Source organism: Armigeres subalbatus, chromosome 3, assembly GCF_024139115.2.
Source record: "Armigeres subalbatus isolate Guangzhou_Male chromosome 3, GZ_Asu_2, whole genome shotgun sequence".
Classification (NCBI taxonomy): Eukaryota; Metazoa; Arthropoda; class Insecta; order Diptera; family Culicidae; genus Armigeres; species Armigeres subalbatus.
Window position 1 is genome coordinate 42006744 of NC_085141.1, and position 19217 is coordinate 42025960.

Genomic DNA, 19217 nt, shown 5'->3' on the forward strand with positions numbered 1-19217 from the left:
TTGCTCTTTGAGTCACCAAATAAATAGAAACCAACTCAATGTATAGGTACTAGGGTGGTTCAAAAAATCGATTTTGCTCCACAGTGCTCATCTGATTCTTTACCATGTTCTGAGTGTCCTCTAAAAATTTGAGCTCATTTGGATTAAAACTGATTTAGCACAAGCCGTTTCAAGTTTGCATGCAAATTAGTATAAGGAAATTTATTTTTTCATTATACTGTTAATGACGCTTCCCCATCAAGCGCATGTTAAAAGAAAACCTACATAGCTAAAAGGAATACTCAACAGCTTTCACTCAGTGAAAACCGCATCTCAATTAATCGTTCCAATAATTAGTAATCGAATTTAATCTATACCGTGGTTTTCTGGCGCTAATTGCATAACTCATCAACAGGCAACATTGCTGCTCGTGGCGTGAAAGATAGCACACACAAATTCAGGCTACTATGTTGCACTGCACATTTCAGTGATGCCCTCAAAGAAGTTTAACGATCATGACTAAAGATTCGCAACCTATCTTAAAATCGATTACTAATTATTGGGACGATTAATCAACATGCGGTTTTCGTTGGGTGAAAGCTGTTGAGTATCCCTTTTAGCTATGTAGGTTTTCTTTTGGCCTGCGCTTAATGGGGAAACGTCATTAACAGTATAATGAAAAAATAAATTTCCCCATACTAATTTGCATGCAAACTTGAAACGGCTTGTGCTAAATCAGTTTTAATCCAAATGAGCTCAAATTTTCAGAGGACACTCAGAACATGGTAAAGAATTAGATGAGCACTGTGGAGCAAAATCGATTTTTTGAACCACCCTAATAGGTACAACATGCAATGCTACTTTTGGGTCATTCGAAAATGTACGCTCCCACGCTCTCAGTAGGCCGATCGGTACAAGTAAAAGCGTAACCATAGATTCACTATCACACCTTCAATCTCGGCCATGCCCTCTCATATTCATAGCGCTCCTGGCTATATGGCTGTGAAGAGCTACTTGCGCTGTCGTCCTGCTTCCTACATGAACCATATTTCTCGCCCCATAGAGCGGGGGGAAAAGACACACACCACTCGTCGTAACCACTATTATCAATCTCGAATCTCTAGCACTCTCCATCCGACGACGGCGGACGGTGGGACACCGCCACCAAACACAACAACAGGCCAATGCGGCTGTGAATAATTTATGTTCACGCTTTTACACCATCGCGACGCGACTACACTGGGACTGGACGCAAGGGCACGGAACCGTACCCGAAGATGATGACGGCGGCGTTGTGCGGCCGGATTGATAGCGATCGGTCGTAATCGTCCATGCATGAGAAAAGAATTTCGCTCAGTGGGTAAACTACCTGATCGCGGCCACTCGGTGATCGAACCGTAAGGGAAAGTCCCACTAGGCCAACATCAGTCCGAAGCATAAAAAAATCATTGTTGGACAAGTTATGGCCTAAAATACATGACATTAACGGTTTATATACTGGCAGAAATAGAAAAATATGGACCTTGTGAATGCGAAATTGTCGTTTACATGAACTTTAGCTTTTCTATATGATTATATGATACAATATATGCCTTCAAACATTCCAACGATTTTATTTAGATATCCTCTAATCTGTTCCATTTTAAACGGAAATCGACCACAAAACGTTCACACTTTTTTTCTCTCTATTTCCATTCACAGGATCGCAAGAAATGACAATTTATGATCTCATCGCCTGTTGCCACTTCCATCTGCGCATCCTCACCGAATCTAACCGCTACGAACTACGGTGAGTTGTCCCTTCCATGTTTTACGGCTTCGACAAAAGCGATTCGCAGATCGCTCCGAATCTCGATCATGACCCATCGTGACGACGACGGCCCGCGGTGGGAGCGAATAGAAATTTGCCAAGTGACAGATCTATTTCACACCCATCTTCTTTTCTCTGTTTTTTTTTTTCGGTTATTTACGACCGTCCGAAAGCGTCAAGATTATGATTTAACTCGGGTCACGGTTTCGCGGTTGGATCTAATCTCACTCGCGGTAAGACGGCCCAGAACCAGCTGAAAAGTAAAGCAACCCATTCGACGGAAATTCCCAGCACCTGAGAGCTGGCTGCCGTTCACGAGAGTTTAAATTGCGAGTGGGGTCAGGAAAAAAACAAACGCTCGATGATAGACACTGACTGGTGGGTTTCACTTTCCTAAATCGAGCTGAAAGATCTACCCAGAGTGATATGGAAATTCGGACGGAAATGGGGGGAAACGCGTCGAAGTGGAGCCAATCAGAGCACGACCATGTCTCGACAAATGTTGATGGGATGATACACAGAAGAATCTACAGATAACGTATTTTCAGGCCTGGCGGCGTGTCACGTTTTAGTGACTTGATCACTATTTTTTCGGTGAATAGGACAGTTCGATTTGTGTGAAAACATTGAAAAAAAATCATAATATGTTTGTTGGTCAATATCTTGGCTGTGCATATGTATGCTATGCACAGCTAATGTTTTCGAAATAAACAAATAGAACATCAAACAAATCCACCTGGCTCGGTGGGACTAAATATACACATATAGGCACACCTTCCCTCAACCATGAAGTAGCAATTCAAAAATTTGATCAGCTGATCGATGTAACGATTTAGGGAAAAACATCACATTTCGAAATCATAAAAAATATAGAATAAAAAATCTACAAGTTTGTTTATTATTCAGAGTGCCTGCAGATTTCTATCTCGGGGCAAATCAACAGCAGTCAATAAACCCATAAAACCAGCCCAAAAGTTGCCACCGCTCGACGTCGACCTGTTTCTGCAAACATTTCGCTTAATTAAAATTAATTATTTCGTTTGTCGCGATAACGCGTGCTGCATGTAATTCAAAAGCAGCAGCGGCAGCAGTGCCCTTGTTTCAGCTGACATCAGTCCCGAACTGTACGGCGAAAACCAGAAGGCAGTCCGAAACAAGAACACCTCCCAAAACTGTCGGCAATAAATTACAATCCTGGTACGCCGCGGTTTGCGTACGCAGCGGCCGGCAGCTCGTTACTTCACTGCCCAATCTTTAATGCTTAATACTGCTTGTCCCTGTATTTCTGCGGTGGATACAATCTTTGGGCAATTGCCAGAGATTGCAAAGATTTGATTTAATTGTCACCCGACTCCCGACCCCCGGAGCCGTCGGACTTTGTTCGAGTGATTTTACTTTTTTATTGCGTAATTTAGTGACTACGGCTACGGACTTCGGACTCGGTAGTATCCGATTTCAGAGCCCATCACAAACCAAGCAGCATTATTATTCATTTCATGCGATCAAGATTAATTTCGACTTGCTGAGGGATCCAATTAGGCTTGCAATAATTGATCTGATTTTGGAGCTCAAAAATTGAAACATTAGCAATATAGTGCAATTCTACGAAAAGCGTTCGCGGGACGATGGCAAACCGGATTAACACATTATCATAAAAAATCCAACAACTCTTGCCGTGAGAGAGTCTTATAAAATTATCGGCTTTACTTTGTCGATGTCTGAGCCTTTCTGCTTCAAAACATTATTTCGCTGATTGGGTCGAAAGATACTCATTGCTGGCGAAAATGAGTGCAAGAGGGCAGATATGCGTGGAAGTCCGCTTAAGATTAATCAGAAATTCAATAAGGTTGACCAAATGCTTTTAAATTCGAATTACAGATCGTGAATCGTTCAATTTGAAAATATGTCAACTGCGTTTTCCAATGAATATATATTTTCAAGTACCCACTAAATTTCCGCAAGTCCACCATCCATTCAATACACTGCCATGAAACCAAATGCAAATCGACTTGGACCTCTAACTCTAGAAAACATAACTTTGAATCAATTGAACTTCCTACGACGCATTCTTTCCAATTCACGGCTCGAGGGCACCCATTAAAACAGCATAGGATAGCCCCCCAGTGCAATCCAAATAGGTTCAACATCATCATCATCGTCTCGCTAATGAGCTGCTCGTTACAAGTGGAGCCATCGTCATTCACAGAAGAGATTCTCCGCTCTCGGTGTGCGGTGCGTGTGCCCATTATAGGAGCAGTCTGTCTTCGCGCGGAGCCAGCAAGGAATAACAAGTAATGGTTTGAACGCGCGCGCACAGGCGCAGAAATAGAACTCACGGGTTCAAGCGATGCCGACATTCCGAGTCGTTAACATTGCACAATATTGAAACAATTTCCGACGGATGCCAACCAACAGAATGGCCTGTCCTCAAGGGTGCCTCGATGTAGCCTTTTACGTTGGAAATATGCGTGGCAATGGTGAGTGTTTCGCCGCGGGCGCAGAATGCACATTGCTCACCGAGATGTTCCTGCGATGGCTGCGTTCGCTTTAGGATCGGCAAAATTAAATCATAGGAAAATGTTCGCAGATCAACACATCGTAAGCGGAGAAAAAATGGGAACTCTCATTCTTCTGATCGCTTTGGGCGGTTACAGTGGTGGACGGTGAAGGAAATGTAAAGATGCACATTGATCGCAAGGGCAATTCAAGACCACAGAAATCAACTGATGAATTTCGTTTGTTGATTGATTGGGGGAATTCTAAGTTTGTTTTGATCACGAAATTTAGATTTTTCGATCGTGGAAACGCATAGCAAAAATTGTGTGTCATCTAATCGCACCCTCGAAAAATTATTTCAGCTATTAAGTATCACTGAATCCAACGCTACTTCGAAGTCAAAAACGGGCTATCAATTCGATCCTTCACGAAAACTTGCCTGGTATTGGTAGATGAAGGACTCCCCAAGTGATCTCATGATGTGAAACAGGATGCGTGGCAATTCTTCAAGCTAAGTCCGATCTTTCCAATTTACAATAGGAAATAATGGGGCAGGATTCCCCATCGATTGCAACTTGAGTTCAGGTCTTACTTACTTTTGGGTTGGAAAGCTCCATGAAATATCGATTCATTATTGAAAGCTGGACACAAAATTCTCAAAACATCAACGGTACTCCAATTCTTGAAATTATCAAATATTAAAGGTCTGCATGTTCAACAAAGCGTTCTACGGGATCTTGCCCACAGTTTAGAGCTAAATGGGATCACATTTCGCTGTTATAAACATGTCACATTATTTCCAGCACATTTACTGTGCTCCGAACCATTCTTAAGATCGAGTATAAAAGAAATTCCTGCAGTAAGGCCTTTTGATCTACACGCGTAACCAAAGGTCTGTCAACCTGTTTCAAAGATGGTGCATGCTCTTTGTGGTACATAGAATAAAATGTAAATGAAGAATAACTTCTTGGCCATCCAAGAAATTCCTGGAGTGAGGCCTTTTGATCTACACGCGTAACCAAAGGTCTGTTGACCTGTTTCAAATATGGTGCATGCTCTATAGAATGTAAATAAAAAATAACTTCTTGGCCATCCAAGAAATTCTTGCAGTAAGGCCTTTTGATCTACACGCGTAACCAAAGGTCTGTCGACCTGTTTCAAAGATGGTACATGTTCCTTATTGTAGATAGAATATAATGTGTAAACAGCATAGTTTCTTGTCTCTCCAAGAAATTCCTGCAGCAAGGCCTTTCGATCTACACGCGTAAACAAAGGTCTGTCGACCTGTTTCAAATAAATTGCTTGCTCCTTGTGGTACATGGAATAAATTCCGAGTGTAAATAGTCACGTAAATAACGACCCAAGTCAGGGACGTTGTACGGGTCGGACAGAAGAGTGACATCGGTCCTCGACTCCGAGACCGACTGCCACAGCAGCTGCTGAACAGATGCACAGTTGTTAAGATTCAACTGTGTTGCTTGCGTGGCTTCTTCTTGTTTTCCTCTCCGATGGGACACGGAGGTCCACCCATAACGTGATTACATGCTTGCTTTTTGCTGGCGCAGATGGACACTTTGGTAACTTATCGCATTCCTGCGCCTTGTGCCCTTCCCAACCACAATGACGACGCAGGTTGCTACGGTCTGGGCCCTTAAAGTCGTAGGACTTATGTCCCGACTCTAAGCACCAATAGTACCAGTCCAGTTTGCTTATTGGGCTTACTGACCAGCCGATTTCAACATCCCTCGCTCCATTAACTAGGGTAGGCTAGCTGCGTGCCAAATAGACGACCTTTGTACCGCACTGCTCTCTGACGGCAGAGACGACGTCGTCCGCGTTCGTGACCTCGTCCAGTTGCTTGCACTGCACTGCACTGCACTCCGTCCCCAACGACCTCACCTCGGCGCCGTCACCCAAGATCTCTTCTGGAGCAGCACAAGTCAGACAAAAATGATTGCAGCAACTTGATTGTGACTAAATCTGGTCACATATGAGTTGCAGCAACCTATGTGTACAACTAGGGTTGGCCAGTTGTTCCGCTAGCTCCACGTTTCAGCACCAAGATCATTTCAGCAGTCTTGGTCAGGGCTAACAATAGTCGTTCTCGTCGTATGAAGAAAACGAAAAAAAATTAGTCTTCGTCATAACATTGCACGACGCAACACCTATTCGTTTTCTTCGCGCCGCATGCGTACCACGACGATAGTCGCGCAGCCAAAAGTTATGACGATTTTCGTCGTCACTTCTTCACACAATTGATTGCACGTCATTATAGACGGACAGGTTAAAAACATAACAGCGTCTCAAATAAACAAATAGTAGGAACTTTGGTAACATAAACGTATCGATAACATTCATAACGCTTTCATACGTTGCAAACAAACAAGATAAAATGAGCAAGGAGTAATGAAATTCATATTTGCCAAAAAAACGTTTATACGTTCGACGAAATGTTTATTTAAGCAAATGTCCATTCGTCGTAATGTCCTTTCGACCAAATGTCCTACGTATCTAGTAGACTAAAAATTCATTTTCGACTAAATGTCCATTCGACCAAATGTCTATTCCACTAAATGTCTTGGATACACTATACCCGGGAATCAACATCACCATCTTCGGATTGGCAATCCTACGCTTTTGCTCGGAAGGCCGAGTGATCCTTAAAGAAGGTTTCACAGTAAAAAATAAAAAGTAATATCACATCAGATTTGATGCACATCATCGCCGTCGTAAATATAATGTTATATTACATTAGGTTGACGTAACCAAAAGTTGACGTACTTGAAAATTCGTTATCAAATTAAAGCCGTGTAATTCATATGCGACGTAATATTTGCGATGTAACTGAAAAACGACGTAAAAACAGGTCAGGATCAACCCCGCTTTCGGCAGCGGGGTTAGGGGTATTCGGATATTTTTCTTTCATGTTCGAAACTACATTTTCAGATGCAACAATTTCGAAATTTTATTTATTTAAAACGCATTTTATTGTATCCACAAAAACTTGAACTTTTAACTTGAAATTTTCAATACTTTTTTTATAAATATTTTTAATTAATCATCTTCAATTTTTAATTATTAATATTCGATTAAATTAAATTAATTTTTTTTTATATTTCTTTTATAGTTATAGTTTATTCAAATCATTAAATTAACTATATATATTAGTATTATTCATGTATTACATTTTATCGGCGGTGACGTGGCGGCGTCGCGTTGTTGGTTATCGGCAATAGAGGCGGCGGAATTTATTCGAAAGTTTTTTTCAGGAAGTCCTCCGGAAATTGCTTAGGAAGTTCCTCCAAAAATTTCTTTAGAAGATTTTCCAAACATACTTCAGGAAGTTCCTCTAGGAATTCGTCCGGAAGTTTGTCTGGAAATTCCTCCAGATACTTCTTTGCAAATGTCTCCACGAATTCCATTGGAAATCTTCCCAGGAATTCCTCTGAAAATTCTTCTAGCAATTTCTCCTGAGGATCCTCCAATTCCGTCACAATTTCCTTCAGGAATTCTACCGGAAGTTAATCCAGAATTCCTCCGGAAGCTCCTACGTGACTTCCTCCAGAAGTTCCTCCAAAAATCCCCCAGGTTTTCCTACGGGAATTCTTCCGGAGCTTCCACCAGGAATTTTTCCAGACGCTTCTCCAGGAATTCCTCCAGAAGCTCCTCCAGGAATTGTTCCAGAAGCTCCTCCAAGAATTTCTTCGGATGTTCATCCAGCAATTCCTGCAGTAATTCCGCAGGAAGTTCCTCCATCATCAGAAGGAAGTTCCTCCTACAGCAGAAATTTCTCTCGAAGTTCCTCCAGGAATTCCTTTGGCAGTTCCTCCAAAAATTCCTTTGGAAGTTCCTCCAAAAATTCCTTTGGCGGTTCCTTCAGGAGTTCCTCCGGAAGTTCCTCCAGGAATTCCTCCGGAAGTTCCTCCAGGAATACCTTTGAAAGTTCTTCCAGGAATTCTTCCGAAAGTTCCTCCGGAAGTTCTTCCAGGGATTCCTACGTAAGTTTCTCCAGAATTCCTTCGGAAGTTCATCTAGAAATTCCTCCGGAAATTCCTTCGACAGTTCCTCCAGGAATTCCTTCGGAAGTTCTTCCAGGAATTCCTTCGGAAGTTCCTCCAGAAATTCCTTCGGAAGCTCCTTCAGGAATTTCTTCGGAAGTTTCTCCAGGAATTCCTTCGGAAATTCCTCCAGGAATTCCTTCGGAAGTTCCTTCGAGAATTCTTTCAAAACTTCTTTCAGGAATTCCTTCGGAAATTCTTCCAGGAATTCCTTCGGAAGTTTTTCCAGGTATTCTTTCGGAAGTTCTTCCAGAATATCCTTCAGAAGTTCCTCCAGGAATTGCTTTGGAAGTTCCTCCTGAAATGCCTTCGGAAGTTCCTCCAGGAATTCCTTTGGAATTTCCTCCATTAATTCTTTCGGAAGTTTCTCCAGAAAATCCTTTCAGAGTTCCTCTAGGATTTCCTCCGGAAGTTCCTCCAGGAATTCCTTCGGAAGTTTCTACAATAATTCCCTCGGACGTTCATCCAGAACTTCCTTAGGAACTTCCTCCAGGATTTCATTCGCAAGTTTCTCCAAGAATTCCTTCGGAAGCTCTTCCAGGAATTTTTCTGGAAGTTCATCCATGAACTCCTACGTAAGTTCCTCCAGAATTTCCTGCGAATGTTCCTCCAGGAATTCCTTCGGAAGTTCCTCAGGGAATTCCTTCGTAAGTTCCTCTGGGAATTCCTTCGGAAGTTCTTCCGGGAATTCCTTCATAAGTTCCTTCGAGAATTCCTTCGGAAGTTCCTCCGGGAATTCCTTCGGAAGTTCCTCCGGGAATTCCTTCGGAAGTTCCTCCGGGAATTTTTCGGAAGATTCTCCATGAGTTCCTCCGGAGGTTCCTCCAGGAGTTCCTTCGGAAGCTTCTGCAGGAATTCCATCAGAAGCTCCACCAGGATTTCTTTCGGAAGTTCATTTCAGGATTTCCTTCAGAAGCTCCTCCAGAAATTTCCGGAGGAACTTGCAAAGAAATTTCCGGAGGAACTTCCGAAGGAATTCCCGGAGGATTTTCCGAAGGAATTCCCGGAGGAACTTCTGAAGGAATTCTCGGGGGAACTTCCGAAGGAATTCTCGGAGGAACTTATGAAAGAATTCTCGAAGGAACTTACGAAGGAATTCCCGGAGGAACTTTCGAAGGAATTCCCGGAGGAACTTCCGAAGGAATTCCCGGAGGAACTTCCGAAGGAATTCCCGGAGGAACTTCCAAAGGAATTCCCGGAGGAACTTCCAAAGGAATTCCTGGACGAACTTCCGAAGGAATTTCTGGACGAACTTACGAAGGAATTCCTGGAGGAACTTCAAAATGAATTCCTGAAGAAGGAGGTTCCTAAGGTATTTCTGGAGAATTTATGTAGAGACTCTCGGAGGAAATGCTGGAGAAACTTACAGAGGAATTCCTGGAATAACTTCCAGAAGAATTCCTGAAGGAACTCTCAAAGGATTTTCTGGAGGAACTTCTGGAGGAATTCCGGGAGGAATTTCCGAAGGAATTCATGGAGGAACTTTCAAAGGAATTCTTGTAGGAATTCTCGAAGGAATTCCTGGATGAGCTTCCGAAGGTGTTCCTAGAGGAACTTCCGAAGGAATTCCTGGAAGAACTTCCGAAGGAATTCCTGGAAACACTTTCGAAAGAACTCCTGGAGGAACTTCCGAAGAATTCCTGGATGAACTTCCGAAGGAATTCCTGGAGGAACTTACGTAGGAGAATTCCTGGAGTAGCTTCTGAAGGAATTCCTGAAGAAACTACCGAATGAATTCCTGGAGGAAGTTCCTAAGGAATTTCTGGAAAGAAATTGCTAGGAACTCCGAAGGAATTCCTGAAGGAACTTCCGGAGGAAGCCCTGGAGGAACTTACAGAGGAATTCCTGGAATAACTTCCGGAAGAATTCGTGAAGGAACTCTCAAAGGATTTTCTAGAGGAACTTCCGAAAGAATTCATGGAGGAGGTTCATGAAGTATTTCTGGAGGAACTTCCGAAGGAATTTCTGTAGAAACTCTCGGAGGAAATGCTGGAGAAACTAACAGAGGAATTCCTAGAATAACTTCCGGAAGAATTTCTGAAGGAACTCTCAAAGGATTTTCTGGAGGAACTTCTGAAGGAATTCCGGGAGGAACTTGCAAAGGAATTTCCGAGAAAATTTTTAGAGGAATTCCTGGAAGAACTTCCGAAAGAACTCTTGGATGAACTTCCGAAGGAATTCCTGAAGAACTTCCGGAGGAATTCCTGGGTGAACTTCCAAAGGAATTCCTGGAGGAACTTCCGAAGGAATTCCTGGGAGAACTTTCGAAGTAACTCCTGGAGGAAATGCCGAAGGAATTCCTGGGGGAACTTCCGAAGGAATTCCTGGGGGAACTTCCGAAGGAATTCCTGGAGGGACTTCCGAACGAATTCCTGTAGGAACTTTCGAAGGAATTTCCGAAGGAATTTCTGGAGCAACTTACGTAAGAATTCCTGGAAGAATTCCTGAAGGAACTTCCGAAGGTATTCCTGGATGAACTTCCGGAAGAATTCCTAGAGGACTTCCGAAGGAATTCCCAGAAAAAATTTTAAATTTTTAAATTTCAATTTTTCTAAGCTTTTAAAATTTGAAAATTCATTTTAAAAACAAACTGTTATAGGTACTTTAAAATTTCTTAATTCAATTTTTATTTTTTTCTGATTTTAAATTCTTTTAAAATTTAAATTTCAAAAAGTTCTAAACCGTCAAATAAATAAAAATTCATATTTATTTGCTTTTAAATTTTACAATATTGGTATTTTTGAATTTTCAAACTTTCAAGTTTGAAAAATTTCAAATTTTCATTCAAAAATTTTAATTTTTTTTATTTTTTTCAATTGTTAAAATATGTAATAAAACTCAAAAAACTTTTAAATTTTTTTGTAACAATTTTTCAAATTATAATATTTTTAAATTATAAAATTTTTATATCTCCAATTTTTGAATTTTTAATTTTATATCTTTTTATTTTCATTTTTTTATTTTCCAATTTCTTTTGAATTTGTTGAATTTCAGAATCGTTACATATTTCAATTTTAAAATTTTTAATTTTTCAAAATTATTAAATTTATAAATTGTTAGTTCGTTACTTCTAATATTTTTTTAAATTATAATATATATATATATATATATATATATATATATATATATATATATATATATATATATATATATATATATATATATATATATATATTTTAGGGTTGCAAATTCAAATTATTTTTCATGCTTTAGGTTTTAAAATTTGAAAATTTCTAAATTTAAAATTACCAAATTTAAATTCTTTTTTTTTTAATTTGTAACTTTGAAGTTTAAATTAAAAAAAGGCCTATTTTTTTTAATTTTAAAGTTATTAAATTTCAAATTTTGTTCGCATTTTTTAAATTTTAAACATTTCAAAATTTCAACATTTTTTAATTTCTTATTTAATTTTTAAATTCCTGTTTTGTGTGATTTTGAGTCTAAAAACAAAAATTTGTTAGGGTGTTTTTGAATTATTTTGGAGATTTTGCATCTCTCTCTGCAAAATTTGAATTTTTAATTTTATTCACGTTTCAGAAATATTTAGCTTTGAATGATTGTTTTTTTTTTTTTTGTTATAAATTTTACTTATAAAATCCTTAATTTAGTACTCTATTGGAACATTCATATTTTTGATCTATTATTTCATTGAAAATAGTATGTTTATTTATAATTTAGTTAGAACATCTTGTTTGCAAAAAAAGGGAAAGATTTTTTTCGTAAACAGCCCTGCGTTAAATTTTGAATTCATGGTGGGTAAGCAGCCCTGGGTAAACATTTACTAAATAACAATCGTTTCTGTTTTCAATTCAATCTAAATTAAACTAGCGAGAGCAATCAATCACGTTTCTGAAACAGGAACGGCTGAACAGGAACACTTTCTCTTACCAATTGGAGGTTGGAAAAATTCCCCATCACTTTGCTACGCGACGACAGCAACAAACTTTTGTGGAACCCTTTTTCTGGATTCTTTTCCTAGCGCCCAGAAGTACTCTTTCGTGGTAAAAAGCATTGTCAAATCCTGTAACGATTTCAATAAAACAAAAGGATTTTATGTACAATTTGAAATTTACCGCTGATTGGAAAATTACCTCCGATTGAATTCGAAGCAAAATATTGTTGTTCCCGCTCTTCGATTTTCGTGCGAAGAAGTTCATCTCCCATAGTCGGTGATCACGTCAGCTAACCACCGCTTTCACACAATGCACTTTTCCCGAACTTGAATTTCAATTCACAAATTATATAAATATATTATTTAAAACAACCGAACTGGATTATTAAAATAAACAACCGACAACCGAAAACGCGAAAATTCAATATGGCTGTCAGTTCGTTTCAGACTGGACATGAGCACGATCACAGCGTCGTAGGTAATCTTACATCAAATCTACGTAATAAAGCACCTGAATAGGTAATATTGCATTTCATTTCCAACGAGCATGATGTGCACCATTTTATGTGTAATAAAATAACTATTTACGAAGGTAATTTTCTGTACTTTGAGCGTAACGAAAAAAATATTTTGTCCATCTTATTTTACGTTAAATTGTGTAATAAAGCATCGATATGATTTAAAAATACAACAAATTGACTTTTACGTAGACTTTTCAAGTACGTTGTACAAAGTTACATCGTGGCATATTAATATTTTTTTTGCTGTGTTGCAATAGATGAAAGTGTTAATAGATGAGTTATATTGATCTAAAATTTAGCCCAGAATTGTGATCAGTCATCATTATCGGTTGAATTCATAATACTTTCATTAAGGGTTTAGAACCAAAACGTGAGAAGCAGCTTTTTTGTCGAAATCGATTTTTAACTCTTCATGCGAAATAGCTTTGAAAATGCTCGAAAGACTTTGGAAATGATTGAAATCGTAATGATGACGACGATTCAATTGAAACGTGGTCTCAAAAGAAGTAAAATAAGATTGATTATTGTTATCGACAGGTTATCTAGCTTCATTCTTTTGGATCATCATTTTCCTTAAAAAGAAACCCCAATAGGCTTAACTTTTCTATCCATCCTACTACAACAGTATTCCATATCAAATTGAGCTGTTTGTTCGCGTACTGCAAGCGCATTCCAATAAGGCAAATCCCGTTCAATTACGCCTGTTTTGGATCCCTGCTTTGTGACATCTCCCCCAGCACCATCGTGGCGGCTGTGGACATTTGTGTGCTGTCGGACACACGATCCCATGTCACCGAATCTCTGAATCCCAAGAATCCAACAATCGGCACGATCAATTCATTCAGCGCAGAGCATGATTTCGTGACCACACTCGCTGTGTTCTGCCTGCGATCGAATCGATCGGGCCCGGTCACTTGGTTTCGATCAATGAGTTCATAAATCAAGGGCGCACCAACCGAACCTCAGCAGTCAGCATGCTGGAGTGGATGATTCAATCAAGCAATGAACCTCAACGCTCGCTGGCTGCTCTTGTGGGGCGCCCCTTTTGCGGGGGTATCAAACTTTTGACGACAAGGGGGCCAAGTCGACGATCATGTCGCAGCGATAACGGACCTCTGCTGTGCACTGGTACGGAATTTTCCGCGTCTTGATTGACGCGTGGCAGCCGTTGTTGTTTCGCTGATTGTTACTCAGTAACTCAGAGGGCATAGGGAGTGAGTCATATGTGGCTAAAACACGGCTAAGCTTGAATGTGAGTTATGCTCGATATTGGATTTAAAGATTGGACTAACAAGCATTAATGTGGAGGCCACCGTGGCGGCGTTCTATTTTTGTCATTGTGTTAGATGTCGTCGTTATCCGATGGGGGGTGGCCGTTTGTCATTGAATGCCCCAGTTCTCTTTGGTGCCATACCATCGAGTTCCAACGCAACAGCACACTCAAATCGAAAGCATTTTCTACGCCCATTTAGTTTTCAATTGTATTGATTGTTCTCCATACAATCAATCCTGCGGCTCCTATTGTGTAGCATCTGGCGGCACTCGAGGCAACCAATCAACCCGGAAAGAAAGGGGGAAGTATGACATTTCCCTAAGCGATCATTCTTCGACCACGGATCGGAAATTTATATATCAATCAACAACCGGGTCTTTTGTTCGGACTGGAGCTGTCATCCGCCGGTCGGTAAATTGGCGATGGTGGACATTTCTCGACGATCCGACAAAACCACGTGCACCGCCGTCAAGAATTTAAATCACTCGAAACGGAAGCATCGGTGAGGCAAACGTGAGCAGTTCTATTTATTTATCCTAATAGCCAATAAATTGATGGTTTGTCTCGTTGCAAAATCTTCTGGAATCGTCGCCGTAGTCGACCTGCTTTAACAGTGACGGCCTTTCGGCAGCCGGCTTGCGACAGATTGAAAAATGATCTCATTGTTGTCGAATCATACCACTTTTCCTCGCAGAAGACGAACTTCCTTTGGTTTTGCTCAGTGCCGGAATTGAACTTGTGCGGAATTGGACGTGTGGAGGCTTATGTACTTTGCATCCGGTTTTGGAAATCAATTTTAATGATGTGCATTTGTATATGGACATTGGCAGTACCATCGGAGGCAATGATGACTAAAGGCACTTTACTACACCCAACCAGCGTCAGCGAGTACTTGGTAATATAGCCCGATTTTTCCATAATACCACTGCCACTGCGTCATTAAGTTGAAAAGCTTCATCAAACACTTGCAACTGCGATTCGAACATGTCTTCGAATTTGCTTTAGAACAAAACTTGGAGCATAAGCAAAAAGCTCCCATTTAAATTAACACCTGTTCGGATTAGTAAAAAGCATTTCAGTAGTAAAAAATCCAAATTTGTGGGAATAATTATAAAACAATCAATGACTAGGTACAGGATATTCCTATAAATGACTCGGACCTAAACGAGGAAATGCATTTTTCATTTCCAAATCCGCCCATCTCTTCTCACCACGTAACATTTTGCTCACATCTCACTTCGTTCCCACCAGAACGCCCTGCGGAACCGCACTGCGCGAAAACAAATGATTCAATTCGCCCAATTTACGTCGTCTTCACTTGAAGGCCATCACTTTTGGGGTTTTGTCTTCCTGCTGAGCTGTGCCACCGTTCCAAATTCGTTTCTCCTCGCACTTTTTTTTTTGCAAAGCTTCCCATCTTTCTCGCGGATGCTGATGCGATGTGCGAATACGACCATGCAGGCTCGGCACCAAATTTGTGGCCCAACTGGGGGCGTCCGACTCCAGGCTCCATCAGCGTGAATGCGGCACGCCGTCCTTGGAGGCCCCATCTGGTCGTGCGGGCCCCTTGCTGTTGGGAAAATGTTCATTTTCGTACTTGGAGGTACGCAAGGGCAGGGCATTCCTACGAAGTCCTCGCCGGGGCCGTCGTCGTTATCGTCGCGGTGCAAATGAATATAAATGATTATCACGGAGAAAAAAATATGGTATTTACAACCATAATTTAGTTTGTTTCAACCAAAATTCCAGTTTGAATTGATCACAAACAAATTTTAGTTTGAATTCACCAATCTTGTTGTTTGAAACAAACTAAAATTCTATGTTGTAATTCTGGATGTTTACAGTTTGATTTAACTAATCTTTGTTTAGAATAAACTATAATGTTGGTATGTTCCTTTTGACATTTGTGGAAACAACCAAAATTTTGGTTGTTTCAAACTAAGGCTGGCATTTTAAAATGAACAAATTTGAGTTTGTTTCAAACAAGCTTTTTGTTTGAAAAGAGCTACGAGTTTTGCTTCTGATTTTTGGTTTCTAATCAAACCTCGATTCAAACAAACAAAAAATCGTGTATGTTTATGTTTTAATTTCATGCAGTTTTTATTTATGATTATTTTAATATTCCATAATTTTAAACGCAACTGAAATAAATAATTTCCAAAAATGTAGATCACTCCCGTTCCGAGTCTCGTTCTGCGGAGTTCCAGGATAGCCACAGGTAGGGGAACGTATAACAGCAGAAGTAAATAAGCTATAAAGATAAATTGAATTTCAACAAATGCTTTGCAATGATAAAACGCAAATTATTACCGATTTCCATGATTCAGCATAATTCTTGAACATCTGAAATGAAGATATTAGCAAACTCTGTAGCACTAGCAAAAGTGGAATTTTTATTAAAAGATTTTACCTGTACTTTTCTACTGAGCAAATATACATAATTCCAATTGGAAAGTTATGTTAAGTTAAGAAACTTAAGTTTTAAATGCTGTATACAACTGCGAGAATTAATTTTTCTTCGCTCGAACAAAACAGACCGTCATGTGCTGATGTAGCAAATGAGACAAACTATTGTTTCAGTTTGCTTAAAACCACTTTTTAGGTTGACTTGCGGTTAACCAATATAACGCATTATTTTTAACAAAACATTGACTGTTTTAACCTAAAATCATAGTTTGAATTTGTTGATATCGAACTGTTGTCAGCAAGCTATATCTTATTTAAAACAAATGTGTTTATGGTTGAAAACAACTACATTTTTAGTTTGAATCAACTAAATCTATGTTCAAAATAAGGTTAACATCAATGTTTAAAACAACGAGGAAATATAGCTTATTTCAACTATAATCGCGAGTTTAAATCAAGCAAGTATTTACTTTGATACAACTAAAATAGAAGGTTGAATTCCAACCATGGTTTTGGTTGTTTCAAACTATTCTTGTTTCTGTCCGTGATTATTTCGAGTGGTTGAACCGGGAGGAGTGGAATGCCGGACGGACCACTCGGCTCGGCAGCTCGGTTGATCTTTATTTAATTTTTTCGCCTCTCCGCGGCGGCCAGATCGGCAAAGATTAATCGAAACGCGTCCGCCGGAGCGAAGACGGAGGCATCCTCGTGAGTCCTTCTTCTTATGACGCTAATTAAATGTGTTTTTAAAAGTGCAGCTGAATTATGACCATTTATGACATGCACTCGGTCGGTCGGTCGGTCGAGCTTTTCGCCGTACGAGAAGGAAGACGCGTGATCGAGATGAGTTATCGCACGGCACGCAGGCAGAGTAGAAGAAGCCATTTCGCGCGGCGGCTTCGCCGTGGAAGTCTTTTGGTTGCCTGAAGACAGCCGAGCGCGCAACGCATACTTTGTTTACTCGGTGCGTCGGACTCAACGGCAGCAGCGCCTACTGCGAAAAGGGGGTGAATTATGAATTATTATCTTTATCTTTACGAGTTTTTGGCACGGATCCTCGCTCCTCCGAGGAGGGTTACTTCCCTCCGAGAATGGCTGTCGGTCTTATCTCGGTAAACTGTGCTGGGCTGACGCCGCCGCAGCCGCGTGCTGGCTGCCGTTAAAAGTGTGATAAAGTGAGCGAGTGTTGAAATTAAGCAGATGAAAGGAATTTGTCGTAATAAAATTTTTGCATGACGTTTTTCGCGGGCGGCGCGCGGCTCCTTCTGAGTGCATACGGCAGCTTAAACTGTTTATTAAAATTGCTGCGTGGATTTCGTTTTTTCTTCACGCTTTACCGCGGGAGAAATGAATGTTTTCATGTTTTCCAGCACAGTGGATATTTCAAGTCGTTTATGCGTCGTCGCTTTGCGACCGGCTTATGCGATGGTCATTTAGATAAGCTGAGGTCAGCCAGTCATAATATTGATTTTTACGGTCGATGCCATTAAGGTACATTTTCGCAACATTTTGAAGAATAAAAATATTAAGTTAAATTTGACTTGAAAAAGGATTATGCAGCCAGCGCTGATACTTCCTCTCTCATGCATTAGAAATAGCCTTTAGGGATATAAAATAGTGGTTGATAATGTCACTGCTAAGGGAATATATGCCACGATTATAATTGATTTCCATCAGTTTCATGTGAGTTTTTATTTAAATATTCGATGCGAACAGAACAATCCATAAATATTTTGAACTACGAACGCTGTAAGCAACGCAATCCTCTTTGTGCATCCCGCAACCTCTTTTCCGGGAGATAAGTATCAGCCTTTCAAACCACATTTCATGTCATCTCTGGTTCAACTCTGGCGTCATCAACCCCGATAATAAGTCAGAACGAACCCAGCGTTTGGACAACCCGTGCAATAAGTTCTACACTTTCCAGCAATTCACTGTCTCCTCCTTAAACTTTTTTCCCTTTGAAAAAGACACAATTCCCGTTTCGAAACGTCGGGTTAATAAAAAAAAACTCTGTGAAATTTTAAGATAGAGTCGTCGTTCAATAACTATTATTAAAACCTGTAGTCGATCCATAATCAGTAAATTCCTATTGGCGTTGGTGAATGTCCTCCTCTGTGGAACGCTTCCCGACATGAAACAAAAGGTGATGGAACGCTTCCCGTCATGAAACAAAAGGTGTCTTACGAGATATGAATGCCTACAACCTGACCTGTGAAGGTACGACCTTGTACCCCCGAGCCTCTTGAAAGGAGGCTTCCGAGTCGCTTGAAAGAAGGCTTCCGAGCCACTTGAAAGGAGGCTTTCGAGCCTCTCGAAAGGAGGCTTCCGAGCCTCTTGAAAGGAGGCTTCCGAGCCTCTTGAAAGGAGGCTTCCGAGCCTCTTGAAAGGAGGCTTCCGAGCCTCTTGAAAGGAGGCTTCCGAGCCTCTTGGAAGGAGGCTTCCGAGCCTCTTGAAGGAGGCTTGAGCCTCTTGGAAGGAGGCTTCTGAGCCTCTTGAAAGGAGGCTTGAGCCTCTTGAAAGGAGGCTTCTGAGCCTCTTGAAAGGAGGCTTCTGAGCTCTTGAAAGGAGGCTTGAGGCCTCTTGAAAGGAGGCTTCTGAGCCTCTTGAAAGGAGGCTTCTGAGCCTCTTGAAAGGAGGCTTCTGAGCCTCTTGAAAGGAGGCTTCTGAGCCTCTTGAAAGGAGGCTTCTGAGCCTCTTGAAAGGAGGCTTCCTGAGCTCTTGAAAGGAGGCTTCTGAGCCTCTTGAAAGGGAGGCTTGAGCTCTTGAAAGGAGGCTTCTG

The 19217-nt window shown here is 40.6% G+C and overlaps 2 protein-coding genes across 5 annotated transcripts in view; both read left to right on the forward strand.

Moving 5' to 3' along the window:
• Positions 1 to 19217, forward strand: part of LOC134227546 (zinc finger protein sens-like) — a 555365-nt gene that overhangs the window by 441698 nt on the left and 94450 nt on the right. For 3 of the 4 annotated variants that reach the window (XM_062709113.1, XM_062709112.1, XM_062709116.1), the window contains one exon: positions 1681 to 1768. The exons of the other annotated variant lie outside the window; for it this stretch is intronic. The gene's annotated coding sequence lies outside the window, so the exon portion shown is untranslated. The remainder of the gene's footprint in view (positions 1 to 1680; positions 1769 to 19217) is intronic. 4 annotated transcript variants of the gene reach the window in all.
• Positions 1 to 19217, forward strand: part of LOC134221599 (uncharacterized) — a 30718-nt gene that overhangs the window by 2423 nt on the left and 9078 nt on the right. The window contains exon 2 of the mRNA XM_062700787.1: positions 1681 to 1768. Within this exon, the coding sequence (XP_062556771.1) occupies positions 1681 to 1768 (88 nt within the window). The remainder of the gene's footprint in view (positions 1 to 1680; positions 1769 to 19217) is intronic.